We start from the raw sequence: 12838 nt of genomic DNA, 5'->3' as shown, positions 1-12838 counted from the left end.
TCATCTATTAAAAATACAAAATTGCCAAGGCGACTGAAAGGAAAAGAACAAGATTAGTTTGCTTGCAATTTGATTCACCTATCTGGGGGCAAACACTATTATTATATGGTCTAGGAATAAAAGAAAAAACATAAATTGATGAAGGTAGCCATTATACAAATATATCCTCTACAAACAAATCAGAAGAAACAAAAAAAGAGTTATACCACTTACAGTTTACGATCAATTAAGTCAAATATGGCCGTTAATTTGAAACGGGAATACTATTTTGTGCTTGTATCATTTCTGAAGTGAATACCCCCTCAAACAGTATTTAACAATATATGTAATACAAAATAAAATCTCCAATTATGATCATCGCCAAACATGTAGCTATGACATAATACAGCCATTCGCTTTCATCTTAAGCTCCATGTAAAAAAAATCACCAAAAAACGGTAACAAAATTTTAATCCAAAATCAAACCAAAAAAACTGCAAACAAACAAGGTATTAACATTGCCTAGGATATTTTAGAAATATCTACAAAGAACAAATAAAATCACTCCCCCCCTAATTCCTGAGCTTTACTTTTACACTGTCATTATCATCTAGTTTTCAGACTACGAGGCCATTTTGCCTCGCGAGTCCTACTGCCTTCTACCCCAGAACTACCTGACTAAATATTACCTATTTAGGTCCTATCATGCCCGGTCTTTCTTCTATGCCGGCTATAGTCTGAAACAAACCTGAATTCACGGCCACATCCTTCAACTTTGCACTTGTAAGGCTTCTCCCCTGTATGAACTCGTATATGCTCTGTCCGAGCCCATGCCCACTTGAATGATTTTGTGCAACCCTTCCACGGGCATTTAAGAGGCCTGGCATCGTCATGAACACGTACGTGAAGGACTGCATTTTTGTGGGTGTTGAATGTCTTATCACATCCTTCGTGGGGGCACTGATTATTCTTATGCAAACGCAGTTCTTCTTTAGTTTCATAACTCAACTTGCAATTCTCTATATCACAATTATAAGAAGCCTTCCTATTTTTTATCCCATTTTTGCAGCGACTTGGATGCTCCGAAGAGTCCCGAGCCTTCTTTGATTCTGGTTTCTCTTCGAAAAGCGTCTTTGTTACTGTTTTCTCTTTCAAAATCTTCTTTGCCACTGGTTTCTCTTCCAAAACCTTCTTTGTCTCTGGTTTCTCTTTCAAGACCTTTCGTACTGATCTCTCTTCCAAAACAGTACTGCCGGTCCTTGGCCTCAATCCTTCACAAGGGCTCCTAATAAAACCATCAGAAACAGATCCACCCTCTGCTAGCAACTCTGCTTCTCGTTTTCTTCTCCTATTGTTTTTTACTACTGAATCAGGTTGTGCTTCAGAATTATGTCCGTCGAACTCTATAAGATCCTGCAGAGGAGAAATCTCACCTTTACTGTCTATTTTTTCGGGAGCAGACTCCTCACTTAAAGAATCCCGAATCCCTTTTACAGAGATTGGAGAAGACTTGTTTAATGGTCTAGGTTTCACATAGGCAGTAGCACTGTCCTTACTTTCCTTCGCGGAAGCAAAATCTGGCTGCACTTCGAATTCCAAATTCTGACAATTGTTAGCCCCAGTTTTCACTTCAACTATCTGAATCTGCTCATTTAACCTTTCTACTTTACTGATATCAGAGTCTGTAACCTCAGAAGTAACAGAATCAGAGATCTCTTTCTTGGAAGCAAACTGTGGCTGCAATTCACGTTCCAAATTTAGATACTCCACACCAAAATTAACTTCTTCAAGTGGTTTCTCGATCTGCTCACTTGACCTTTCTACTGTGGTGAAATCAGAACTTGAGCCCTCAGAGATGGTAGGATCAGAAAACTCTTTTGTGGGAGAAAACTGTGACTGCACCTCATTATCGAAGTTTGCACAACTGTCAGCACCAATATTCACGTCTGAAAGTGGCTTCTCAGTATGCTTATTAAACCTTTCTACTTCTGAAAGTGGAACCACACAGATAGTAGGATCAGAGACCTCTTTCATAGAAACGTCTATTTTATCCGGGATATCGCACATCCCACCAATGGTACCAGCATTTACTAGATTGAAATTTACATGTTGTGAACTGGATCCTTCTGCCATTTGAGTTTCTCTCTCAACTTGAACATACTTTGTGATTTGACAAGCAACTGTACTTTTGACGGCAACCTCAGGTGACCCACTTGAAGCTTCGGAACATTTTCCATTCTTTTCACTGCTATTCCCAACCAGCTTTATCCCCTGCTGCATCAGGGAACCAAAAGTTGCTAAACCACATGCCTCATCCGTCATTGCCAATTCCTTCGATATGCTATTTCCACTTTGTGATGTATCATTTTCAGTCACAGGTTTAGCATAAAGTAAATTTAATTTCATTTGAGATGGAACAGAGATCTTACTAATATTCCTGGTTTCCACAATACACTTACTTTCTTGCTGCATGTCAGATGGCTGGCTTGGAACTAACACTGTCAGTTCAAAAGAACCCGAACCTGTATTTTTATTCAAACTGATGTCTTCAGCAATATCATTATGTTTATTTTCATTAAGATCCGCACAATCAACAGGTAAGAGGTTTTTCTGAGGATCTTCTGTGATCTTACTTGCTCCGACTGAACAAGAAGAATTCTTAGATTTAAACCTTCTAACATAGTGAACGAGCTTAACTTGTTTTTTAGGAAGGGGTACATCAGGTACTGAATCTGAGGTTTCATCTTTTTTCATCAGCATGCTCACAGATGATTTGTCTTCGGATTGATTTAGTTTCCTCCTTTTAGAGCGAAATTTGGTAGAGTTCCACTTAAAGCTTGGAGTAAAGCTTGGAGGACTTCCACCGAAAGCTTTGTCAAAGCATAACCCCTTCAAAGTCAATGCATGCTGCAGTTCCTCAGAAGGAAATTTTTTAAAAAGCTCGAGACAATGCCGCAAGTTTATTTTCACCGTTGATGTCCAGTCTTCTCTAGATTCATCCTGCCCTTCATCATCAATTGCAAAATTGATAAACTTTAAATCTTCTGGGGAGGCATTATCTAATGGAACCTCCTGATAACTGAAAGGGCTGCCAATCTCGTCAGCTACTGCTGCAGCATGTAATTTTATCTTCTTGAAATCTGTTCAAGGGAAAAATGTTAATGCTTTTTCATCTGATAACAGAATCAAATATCAAATAAAGCATGAAATCAATGAAGCTTCGCAGAACTAGCTTAACATATAACCAAATAAAAATATTAATCAATGACTTGTATTTTTTTTTTTAATATCAACTTGATAGCTCAATTATGAACTTGTTAATTTCAAGAGATGAAGTGCAGAATTAGTTAGTGACTTAGTGTGTGTTGTGATGAAAATATGGATTATTCATATGTTATTGCTTCTATAGGATATTCATAATACCCTCAGACAGTTAAATAACTTAGATACATGTGCTGGAAGCTTGTTTTCACCTGAATGACAGATTACAAGCAAATCGGCTCCTCCTTTACCGGACAACAATTCTTCAACCTGAATTGCATGCTCCAAACAGAATATCCGCGGTCTTAAGTAAGTGCTTGGACCATCATTGATATTAATTGAAGTACTCGGAGAAAAATCTTCCAGACAACACATAGACTGCGTTTTTTCTTTACTTGAACAAGCTCCGGTGGGATTTTGAACTAATAAACTTGAAGCCCTTACTTCATCTTCAACGTCTAAGGCTTCCACATCAATCTCACCTCCGGTCACTATTTCCGTGTTCTCTTTGACATTTCTCTCACATGCTGATAATATTCTATCCTTGACAGTTGTATTATGGTTTGTTATTGTACCTGCACAATAAACGATGTATTAGACACCAACAGTATACGTAGTATTGTTGTGTGTATGATGTATCATGGTAAATACGCCTTCCAAATTATTCACATCTGTGAACCATATTCAACTACATGAAATTATATGAACACTGTGTCACAATACTAATAGTAGCAGCAAATATGTGTGTGCTGATATTTCAATGACCGTGACAATAATATTGCCCAATCCAAATTTGATACCCTTGAAACTACCAAACATCTGCCACAAAGAAACTAGAACAACCAACAAATTGAAACGAAAAGAAACGCGGTTCACCCTTTCCAAACCACACAATTTTCAATGAAATTTGAGGTGAACAGATGATACAGCAGAATTATAAGTTGGAAGTTGGTAGCCTTTCTATGGAATCAGATATACCCAGATTTCAGAACAATGAAGACAATCCTTCAATCAGGATGCATTCATTTATACAGGGAATAAGCGCAGAGAAAATCCCCAAAAAATCCATGTTCAGTGCAAAGGAAGCCTTCACTATTATTTCTTGAAATCTTTAATTTTATTTTTTTTCTAAATAATGAAATCATTATTTCTCCTCTGTAGAAAGTCATTAAGCTTCGCGTTATTAATCTAACTAAAATTATCATTTTATAACAATTATCTATTATCGACGATTAGGACAGACACGCAAGTTTTGTACACAGGAAGGGATCACTTGAGTTAAGTTGATCGGGACAATTATTTATTATTGACAATTAGGACAAATTTTATCATATAGAGCTATAATTAAGTCTAGTCTCACAATATTTTTACTTGCAAGCGCACCTGAGTTCACAAGAAAATCAATTAATTTATCAAAATCAAAAATAGTTTGCAGGATTTATGTCCCTATTCCCAATAATTCTTGTTTCTATGTCTAGATGGCGGGCTACTACACACACTGATATACTGGAGTTTAAAAAACGAAAGACCAATATAAAATAATTTGAAAGAAACCAATTCCAGCTAAAAAAAGGGATCTCAAGTCACTGTGATTTATGATAGCATAAGTTGTGTGCTGTCATAATCTTAAGCACTAAAATCTAACGGGGTTCAGTATCAACTGCCAAGTTTAAATACACTAATGCTCCCTCTGGTCGGAAAGAATAAAATGAAATATTGTGAGAGAAAAAAGGAAATATAAATATGCAAAGAGGACATGGTAAATAAAATGAACAAATGCAAATTTTCAATGTAACAATTGTGAGGAAATAAAGTAGGAATGAACAGTCATTCCCACATTGGTGCGATTTAGTAAAAATAAAGTAGAGGGAGAAATGAAACCTATATTTATTTACCATTATTGTAATGTTGCTATCTCAAGCTAAGTGGACGGGGTCGCACAAGCGACTAATTTTAGCTAGCCCACAAGTCGAAAATGATATGTAATAGATACATATTTATGTGGGATGACGTAAACTATGACTTATATTGAAAAACACTTGTTTTATTAATAATAACCAAAAGCTCAAATCCCTTGATAAGGTACTGACCAATAAATAAGTTAAAAATTACCAACTAGCATAACATATTAACAATTACTTTATACTAATGAGACAGGTTCAAATTAAAACTTTACTCAGAATTAGAACATAGAAACAATATCAGCCTTGGATATTGTTAAATCAATAACCCACATATTTGTTCTGCTGCAACATATAGTCATTCTTTCGCCGAACACCTTTTTTTGGTTCTGCTACAAAACACAATGTATGTTTGTGAATTACAGTATATGATGTACTTCTGCAGTAAACAATATTTTATTTCTAATTTACATAATTTTTAAAAAAATATTTGTTTTCTATATATAATAGTTTATTATGAACTCGTATGAAAAATATTTATGTAAAAAATGTTAAATTTAATGGATTTTATTAAAAAAAGAGTACTATGAGTAAAAGAATATGTAAATTAGTTCTAAGGTTCTATTTTAGACAGTTCTAAGTGGAACCTGACCCTTATACTAATATACTTACAAGTTACATAAACACTTTTAGTTACTGGCTAATAATTATACGGTACACCTGTTACGCTTTATAAGGTATTGACCATCATAATATTTAATTCATTTAATCACTTTACTACCAAGATGAAGAACAATTATTACATATGCCTGTTATATAGATAACATGACAAAATCCAAGGCAGGTGAGTTGCTCGTTCAATCACCCTGTCAATGTCTCAATGACTCTCATGGCCACTTAACCGACTTGCCTCATAAATTCTAGTCACTTGGTCTAGACAATTGAAACTTCCGTACACCAAACAATTATGACTTTGAAGATATATTAGTATAAATTTCATTCCATTTTTACCCATTTCCATTACTTACTACCAAAAAGGGTACAAGAAGTTAAGCACAGTCATCCTTCTGACCTGTGACCCCTATGGTTATGTGGGATAGAATTATCTTTATATGTATCACATAAGGTTATCAGTTATCACTTTCTTAAAATGCGGCAACAAATATATGATAAATGAACAAAATGTTAAAGATGGTCTCCAAAGAAATTCACTAAACAAGTTCAAAGTTGATTACAAATTACCTGAAACAGAGACATCAACCATGCGATTGAAGAACAGAGACGAATTAGACATCGCAGGATGTGCAGATAGAATGCCTTCTAATGCTTTCTTTGATGGCTGTAGAACAGACATGAAAGGAAAACCAAGAAGCCCGCAAGCTACACAAGGTAAAGCCCCGGAATCAACTTGAAATTCACTTGATAAGTCAGCATCATTCTCATATTCCGAGTACAAGTCATGCTTGTGATTAGTCTCGGTTGAGATATTTTTCTTCAGCCTTGACATATCAGTAATGCTGTTGACCAAGTCAGATCCTCCAGGTGAAAATGCCAGCATTTCCAAGTCCCATAATACTGCACGGTAAGAGGAGTTTTTCTGAAGAAGAACAGCCAACTTAGTATTTTCATTTATGATATCCTCAACAAATGCCTTCTTAACCAAAATCTCTCTTTCTTCTTTCTGACGATCCCTTAGACGAGAGCTCCGAACACCTGCCGTGAGGGACCTTGGGACCCTGTGATACAATTCCTTTCTGTCAGACATGAACCAAAATGATTAAAATTGCAGAACAAGCGCACATGACAAATACATTGACTAGCCTTGGGAGCTTGACCATTAACATCAAAAAGAAACTAAAGGAATAAAGATTTTGAAAGCTCAAGTCTCAAAAATCAAGATGTTAATCCAAAATTTATACAAATTGTTTTCAAGTATTAACAGAACTCTCTGATATCAGGCACAACATAGGGGATGATTCCAAGACTTCAAATCAAGAAATGTAACAGAGGTCAAATGCAACTAAAATTCAACCCAATTTAATACCATCATAACACTTAAATACTTGATCATCTTCAGACAAGATTATATTCTAAATGATCGAAAACATAGTTGCGCGAGAAAACTGATAAATCTGTTTAAAGTTAATTTAAGTATTCCATTGTGAAATTATCCACCAATTTAAGCTACATTTTAATGTGAACATCTTTAAGTGTTCATAACCGCAGAATAATGCACTTGCATCCATTGGTTAAGATTGCTCATAAATGTAATGGTCCGATGGATATACAGGATACATGAAATGAACAGCTAGAGTCTACAAAGTGAAACTATTATATCTTGATTCAAGAATAAAGAAGCCTATGAAGAACATGTAGACGCAAATCCCTAAATTCATTTGATATGATATTAAATATGTACATTTTTCTACTTCTCAAGGATGGATTTTCTGATATACAGGGGGGGGGGGGAATGATAGACAATATATATAAATGGACCAGGGCGATAGGAGAACAATGAAGGTCCCGGTAAAAAAAGGAAGACATTACTACAACTATCTTAGACTTTGCCAGGTTACAACATCCACAAGATCATTGAAGCATTAGACACACTCAGCAGGGGAGTTTGATGCAAAACCAGCTAATATAACCCACATAATTCTTGCTTTTAATAACTATGTATGATGAGAATGTGAGAAACATAGTAGCACAGTTCTAGAGAAATATGATCTTGAACACCAGGAGAAAAAAGGAGGCACAGAAATTTATGGAATATAAATGGTGAAAGCTACTGATGTAATTCTGAAGAAAGTGAACATATTACATTGGATAGAGTTAGAAGTGATACATAAGCAGTTATTTTTTATCTAGGAAAGTCTTTGTGTCACAACATTGTGGAGAGGTGATATTTTATAAATATTTGGAGTACCGTTTAAATTCATTTTATGGATGGAGATGGAATGCGTATAATATGAAATTGTTTGACAAATTAATGATAAACTTTTTGGTTTCAGATTATATTTTACAGATAGAGGCCAAAGCTTTTAGCCAGGTGAAAAACTTAGAGACCTCATTCTTTAATTTCAAATACATTTTGCAGATACAGGGCACAGGCCAAAGCTTTCAGCCAGGTGAAAACGTGGAGATCTCACTTTCTACTTTTCAAATTTGTGCTAGTCAAGTGTAGAACAATATGAAAGATCAAAAAGCAGGTGAAAAGGGTAAGCAGCTCCTAAAAGGTAAAATACAGCTGTGTCTCATCAATAGTTTCCAGATAGAATCTGAAAAGGCCACATGGAATATTGTCAAACAACAAAAAGAGTTCTTAAAAGTTAAAAAAGAAAATTCCTCTTTGCCATGTACCAGGCTCTTCACGGTCATTAAAAGAAACAGGTTTCAGTGTACATAGCGAAGAGTTCGAGATGAAAAAGCTTAGGTACTTCAATAATTACACTTAGATTTAGAAGGTATAATCGAAATAATGATGTTCTTTAACAAGTTCAAATTCTTATACATATTCTCCGAACAGTAAAGACAAACATCAATGCAGAAATTACACAAATTATTTAGAACATACCTTGAGATAAAAGACATGGTTAACAGGTATAGCAGTTGCTGGTGAGAGAGCATGGGAAGATGGTTCATTGCAGCTCTGCGCACTGCAGCTTCCTTGGCAAATGTAAGCCACTTTGGAGTTCCAAAATTAGCAGCTTCTCCGCAATTGAATCCTGAATTGAAAAAATAATTCAACAAAAACACAAGTGAACAATCTTAAATCAACGAAACAAAATCAAATAATTTTCAGAAAATGGATTATTTTCTAATGTCGAAGAAGGCACATGATATACAGATGGCAAAAATCATTAACTAAATTACATAGTGATGAACGCTATATAAAGAAAATAGCATTCTGTTACAAAATATCATAAAACTCAAACTCTTGTCATAATTATAAGGGATACAGAATTATCACAGAGATAACACATTTTTTATGTATAAGTATATGGCTAACTTTACTTCTATATGGGAGAATATATTCGACAGGGAGCTGAAGACCATAACAATAAGAGTCATGAATCATGACCGTTTCAAGACAAGGTAGAAAACAATCAATACACATGAAAACACTAAGCTGAACTATGTAATAGCAGCAACTCAATATTTGAACAGAAACTACAAATAATATCTAGCTATGATCATTATCCCTGACGTGAAGGGCTATCATATAGAAATAATATCTAGCTATGATCATTATCCCTGAACTGAAGCTTAGATTAAAATCGCAACTCAAACATCGAGAAAAGCAATTTTAAAAGAACAAGAAACCCATGCTATATAACAAATAGAAGTACGGTGATCATTAATTTAATAATAAAACAAACACACTAAAAGCTTCGAACAGAATTATGGTACAAGAAGACTGTAAAGCAATTACCATGGCTGAATCCTACATGATATGCCCTTGGAAAAGTGATTACAAATTCACCTGGGTTCTGAACTAACCTAAGAATTAAAATCATAATATATTAATAAACATTCGCCAACAGATAGAAAGAGTGTTAGTGCAAAAGATTTCACTGACATTATCCAACTTGAGATGAATTAAGAAAGATGGAAATGTGTCAATCTATTAGACAACAAGGAACAAACCTGCAACATGGAATTCCTGATGCAACAATAACTTTAGGTGATAGAAGAGTAGTCTTCTCCCCCAAGAGAGTCAGAGCAGCTACAAAAAAAACAAATATACATATAAAAGAATTATAGGGGTACAACTTGAAAAATACAAGTAAGTTTTATCATATCTAGCATTTATACGAGCACCTCTCCTGAATCTGATAGAACTGCTTTTAATGAGGACCAAAGTAAATTATATCAATCAAAAAAATAGTTTTGCCAGATCAGCAAAAAGAGATAAATCAATTGTAAGTAATATAACTTAAAATTGTGTGACACTGCAAATTGTGCCACAAGTTAAAAACACCGTGAGCAGAAACCTACTTAGCTGCAAAGTGAATAAAAATTACTACATAATGGAAGCCATCTATTGTGCTAGATTCTAGCTGAAAAGGTGCAAAATTATTGGTATGAAAGATTCTTGTGCTTTAAATTTAAATCTTGCATATGCACAAGGAAACTAACTTCAGATCAATGACCAGAGGCCTGAAAGTTCTTAAAGACAAGAGGCACCCGTGGTCAAATCCTCTTGTTTCATAGTGGCGTCTGCTATTGAGTTAAGGCTCAAACCTAACTCTAATAGTAAACACGGAAATAGTGTACATGACAGATCTGACTTCAGACATTATTCTAAAGCACATTTAAAATTTGGCAAACAGTAATATTTAATATCGGCATGGGGCAGAATAAATTGTTAATTATTTGTTTCCATTAATATATACGCAGGATTTTATTTTATTTTCAATGGCTTACATGCACAGAATTTGAATTATTAACAACTGTCCAAGAAAAAAGTAAAAATTATAGTATGTAAAGATACAACTAATAAGTACGGACATAGAAGCTTTTACATCCAACTTAACATTTAAAATAAATAGCTTTATGAAGCAATTGCAAATTGTCATCATTGGACCAACAAATTCTTTCTTGCTTAGCTGAATGTCAAGAGCGTGCCATATTACATTGCTAAAATCATGTCAATAACCTAACTAATCAACTACATGTGTTTGGTATCTTTCACTAAGATGACTAGTATTTTCTAAATGAATGAAGATCCCTAGCTAATAACTGGAATTTATGTACAATTTTGCTATATCATATTTAAGAATTAGCAGCAATCATCTTACATACCTAAACGATCAATATTTCCTCCATAAGCCTCCTTTCGAATGACTTCCTCGAAATTTATCGCATGGTCTTCCGGAACTGCATACCAAGTCTTGGGAGAGCCTGTATGAAGAAAATTTAAGCTGTGAAGCTCATGATCCTCAACATGCCAAGCAAACCAGCTGAACAGCATTCCTATGTAGACCATAGGAGATGTCACACCAGGTATATCATCTGGCATAAAACGCGTAACTGATCCAGGTGACTGTGCAATTACTTGTAAATTCCAAGGACTGTTTGAAAGTTTCTGGCCAGAACTACATTCAATATCCTTTGCTTGACCTGAACTTCTTTCCCTCAATGTTCTTGCTATATGATCAGAAGTGTGTGATGAACTGGTAGCGACTGATAATGGATTAAACTTTATGGACGCAAATTTGTTCTCATCACTACTGGTAATAATTTCTCTTAGCTCTTTATTGTTCTCAGAACTATCTTCATTTATAATCCTCCTCCTGCCCGACCCTTCTGGTTCTCCAAACCCCGACCCCGGCACATCATTCGCGTATTCCACATATATAGGTTTCTCCAAAGCTGCCTTCCAAAACAATGACTCTATAACCAATGCCGAAACATTTTTGACCATACCCAACTGACTCCTCGCAAAACTCTTCGCCTTAGCTTCAAACTGTTCTAAAGTATAAACCTCCCCACTCTGCCACACTTGCTTATAAATCGACGGAGCCACTTCCTCATCACCCCTGGTCCTCTTCCCACTCTTCCCCAATTCTTGTTGCCTAGTCGTAAATACCGCCTTCCCCTCCCCACTACTAATCCCTTTCACCTTAACATCCTCCAAATTCACATCTAAACCCAATTCAGGACACTTCGAAAGTGACTTATTCAAATTACCAATCACAAATCTTTTTGAAGGTCTAGGATACGGAGGAATCACTTTACAAATCCCAAAAGCACTAGCTTCTTTCTCGATTTTCGATATATAAGCAATTGGGTCAGCAAATTCAGTATCCGTAGGTCGAAATTCGGGTGCCAATGGCAACCCACTTAGCCAATTAGGTATTTTCACATCCCTCATTACAACATTCAAACCCCAACAGCATAATCAATCAAAACACACACAAACACACACCCAATAATGAATCTCAAGAATCAATATATACTTCAATGCACGATCAAATAAAAACAACCCTAGTGCTAAAATTCAAAGATATAATTTGGGTATGTCTTGAATTGTAATATAAGATATGCAATTGAGAGTAAAAATTGAACAGTTTATGAACAGTAGAACCTGTAAACTTCAATTGGGTGTGATGAAATTGACTCCAATTTCACAAAAGTGAGAGTGAAATATGTATATATATATATGTATGTATAAAGGGACACGAATTTTTGTGTACACAGATTTTGACGAAAGGTACTAATCTGCGCAGGATAGGGTTATTGTACGCCCCTTTATTCAAATATATAGGTGTGTATGTGTTGGCTTACTCTACACGTGATATCTTTTTGTTGCATGGGGTAAACACGTGAATCAAGGTAAAGTGCATTAAAGCGACAGGCTCCGACTCAGAATACATAATCATAAATTCTCCTCTAGTGGAATTTGAACCTGTGACCAAGAGGATAATATCTCATTTTTAACCAACTGGGTCAACCCTCGCGGGCCGCAAATAGATTTTTGAATTAAGTATAATTTAAGTAATTTGAGTCGAGATTAATCGAGTGAGGCTGTGACGCCCTCCAAATTCGGGTCAGAAATGTGGGGTTCACACCACACACACACAACATATAAACCTGTATATGAAATATTATATGCAGTGACCCTATTTTACAGAATCACGGATCGCAACAGGTTACATTATGAAAACAAGCCACAACCTTAAATTATATTATAT

General features: G+C 35.3%; 1 protein-coding gene across 2 annotated transcripts; it reads right to left on the bottom strand.

Moving 5' to 3' along the window:
• Nucleotides 1–357: 357 nt before the first annotated feature.
• On the bottom strand, nucleotides 358–12382 carry LOC141689355 (lysine-specific demethylase ELF6). 2 transcript variants are annotated; one of them, XM_074493629.1, is made up of 7 exons: nucleotides 10947–12382; nucleotides 9789–9867; nucleotides 9574–9641; nucleotides 8716–8866; nucleotides 6384–6895; nucleotides 3453–3815; nucleotides 358–3119 (listed from the first exon to the last, which is right to left on the bottom strand). In XM_074493629.1, exons 1-7 carry the CDS (start codon nucleotides 12016–12018, stop codon nucleotides 673–675), a joined length of 4692 nt encoding a protein of 1563 aa, XP_074349730.1. In that variant the 5' UTR covers nucleotides 12019–12382; the 3' UTR covers nucleotides 358–672. The 2 variants fall into 2 exon arrangements, with proteins under 2 accessions (XP_074349730.1, XP_074349731.1); XM_074493630.1 differs by having other exon boundaries at nucleotides 6384–6877.
• Nucleotides 12383–12838: the final 456 nt, after the last annotated feature.

Source organism: Apium graveolens, chromosome 10 (genome assembly GCF_009905375.1).
Source record: "Apium graveolens cultivar Ventura chromosome 10, ASM990537v1, whole genome shotgun sequence".
NCBI lineage: Eukaryota > Viridiplantae > Streptophyta > Magnoliopsida > Apiales > Apiaceae > Apium > Apium graveolens.
The sequence above is the reverse complement of the archived record's forward strand: the minus strand, read 5'-3'. Positions and strand labels throughout refer to the sequence as shown.

Bases quoted from the DNA above. Each gene is read 5' to 3' on its own strand.
- LOC141689355 (XM_074493629.1), bottom strand. From the start codon at position 12,018: ATGAGGGATGTGAAAATACCTAATTGGCTAAGTGGGTTGCCATTGGCA. The intron at 9,642-9,788 runs GTTTGTTCCTTG...TTTAATTCTTAG, and splicing joins TCAGGAATTCCATGTTGCAG to GTTAGTTCAGAACCCAGGTG. The intron at 8,867-9,573 runs GTAATTGCTTTA...TTTTCAATTCAG, and splicing joins TCATGTAGGATTCAGCCATG to GATTCAATTGCGGAGAAGCT.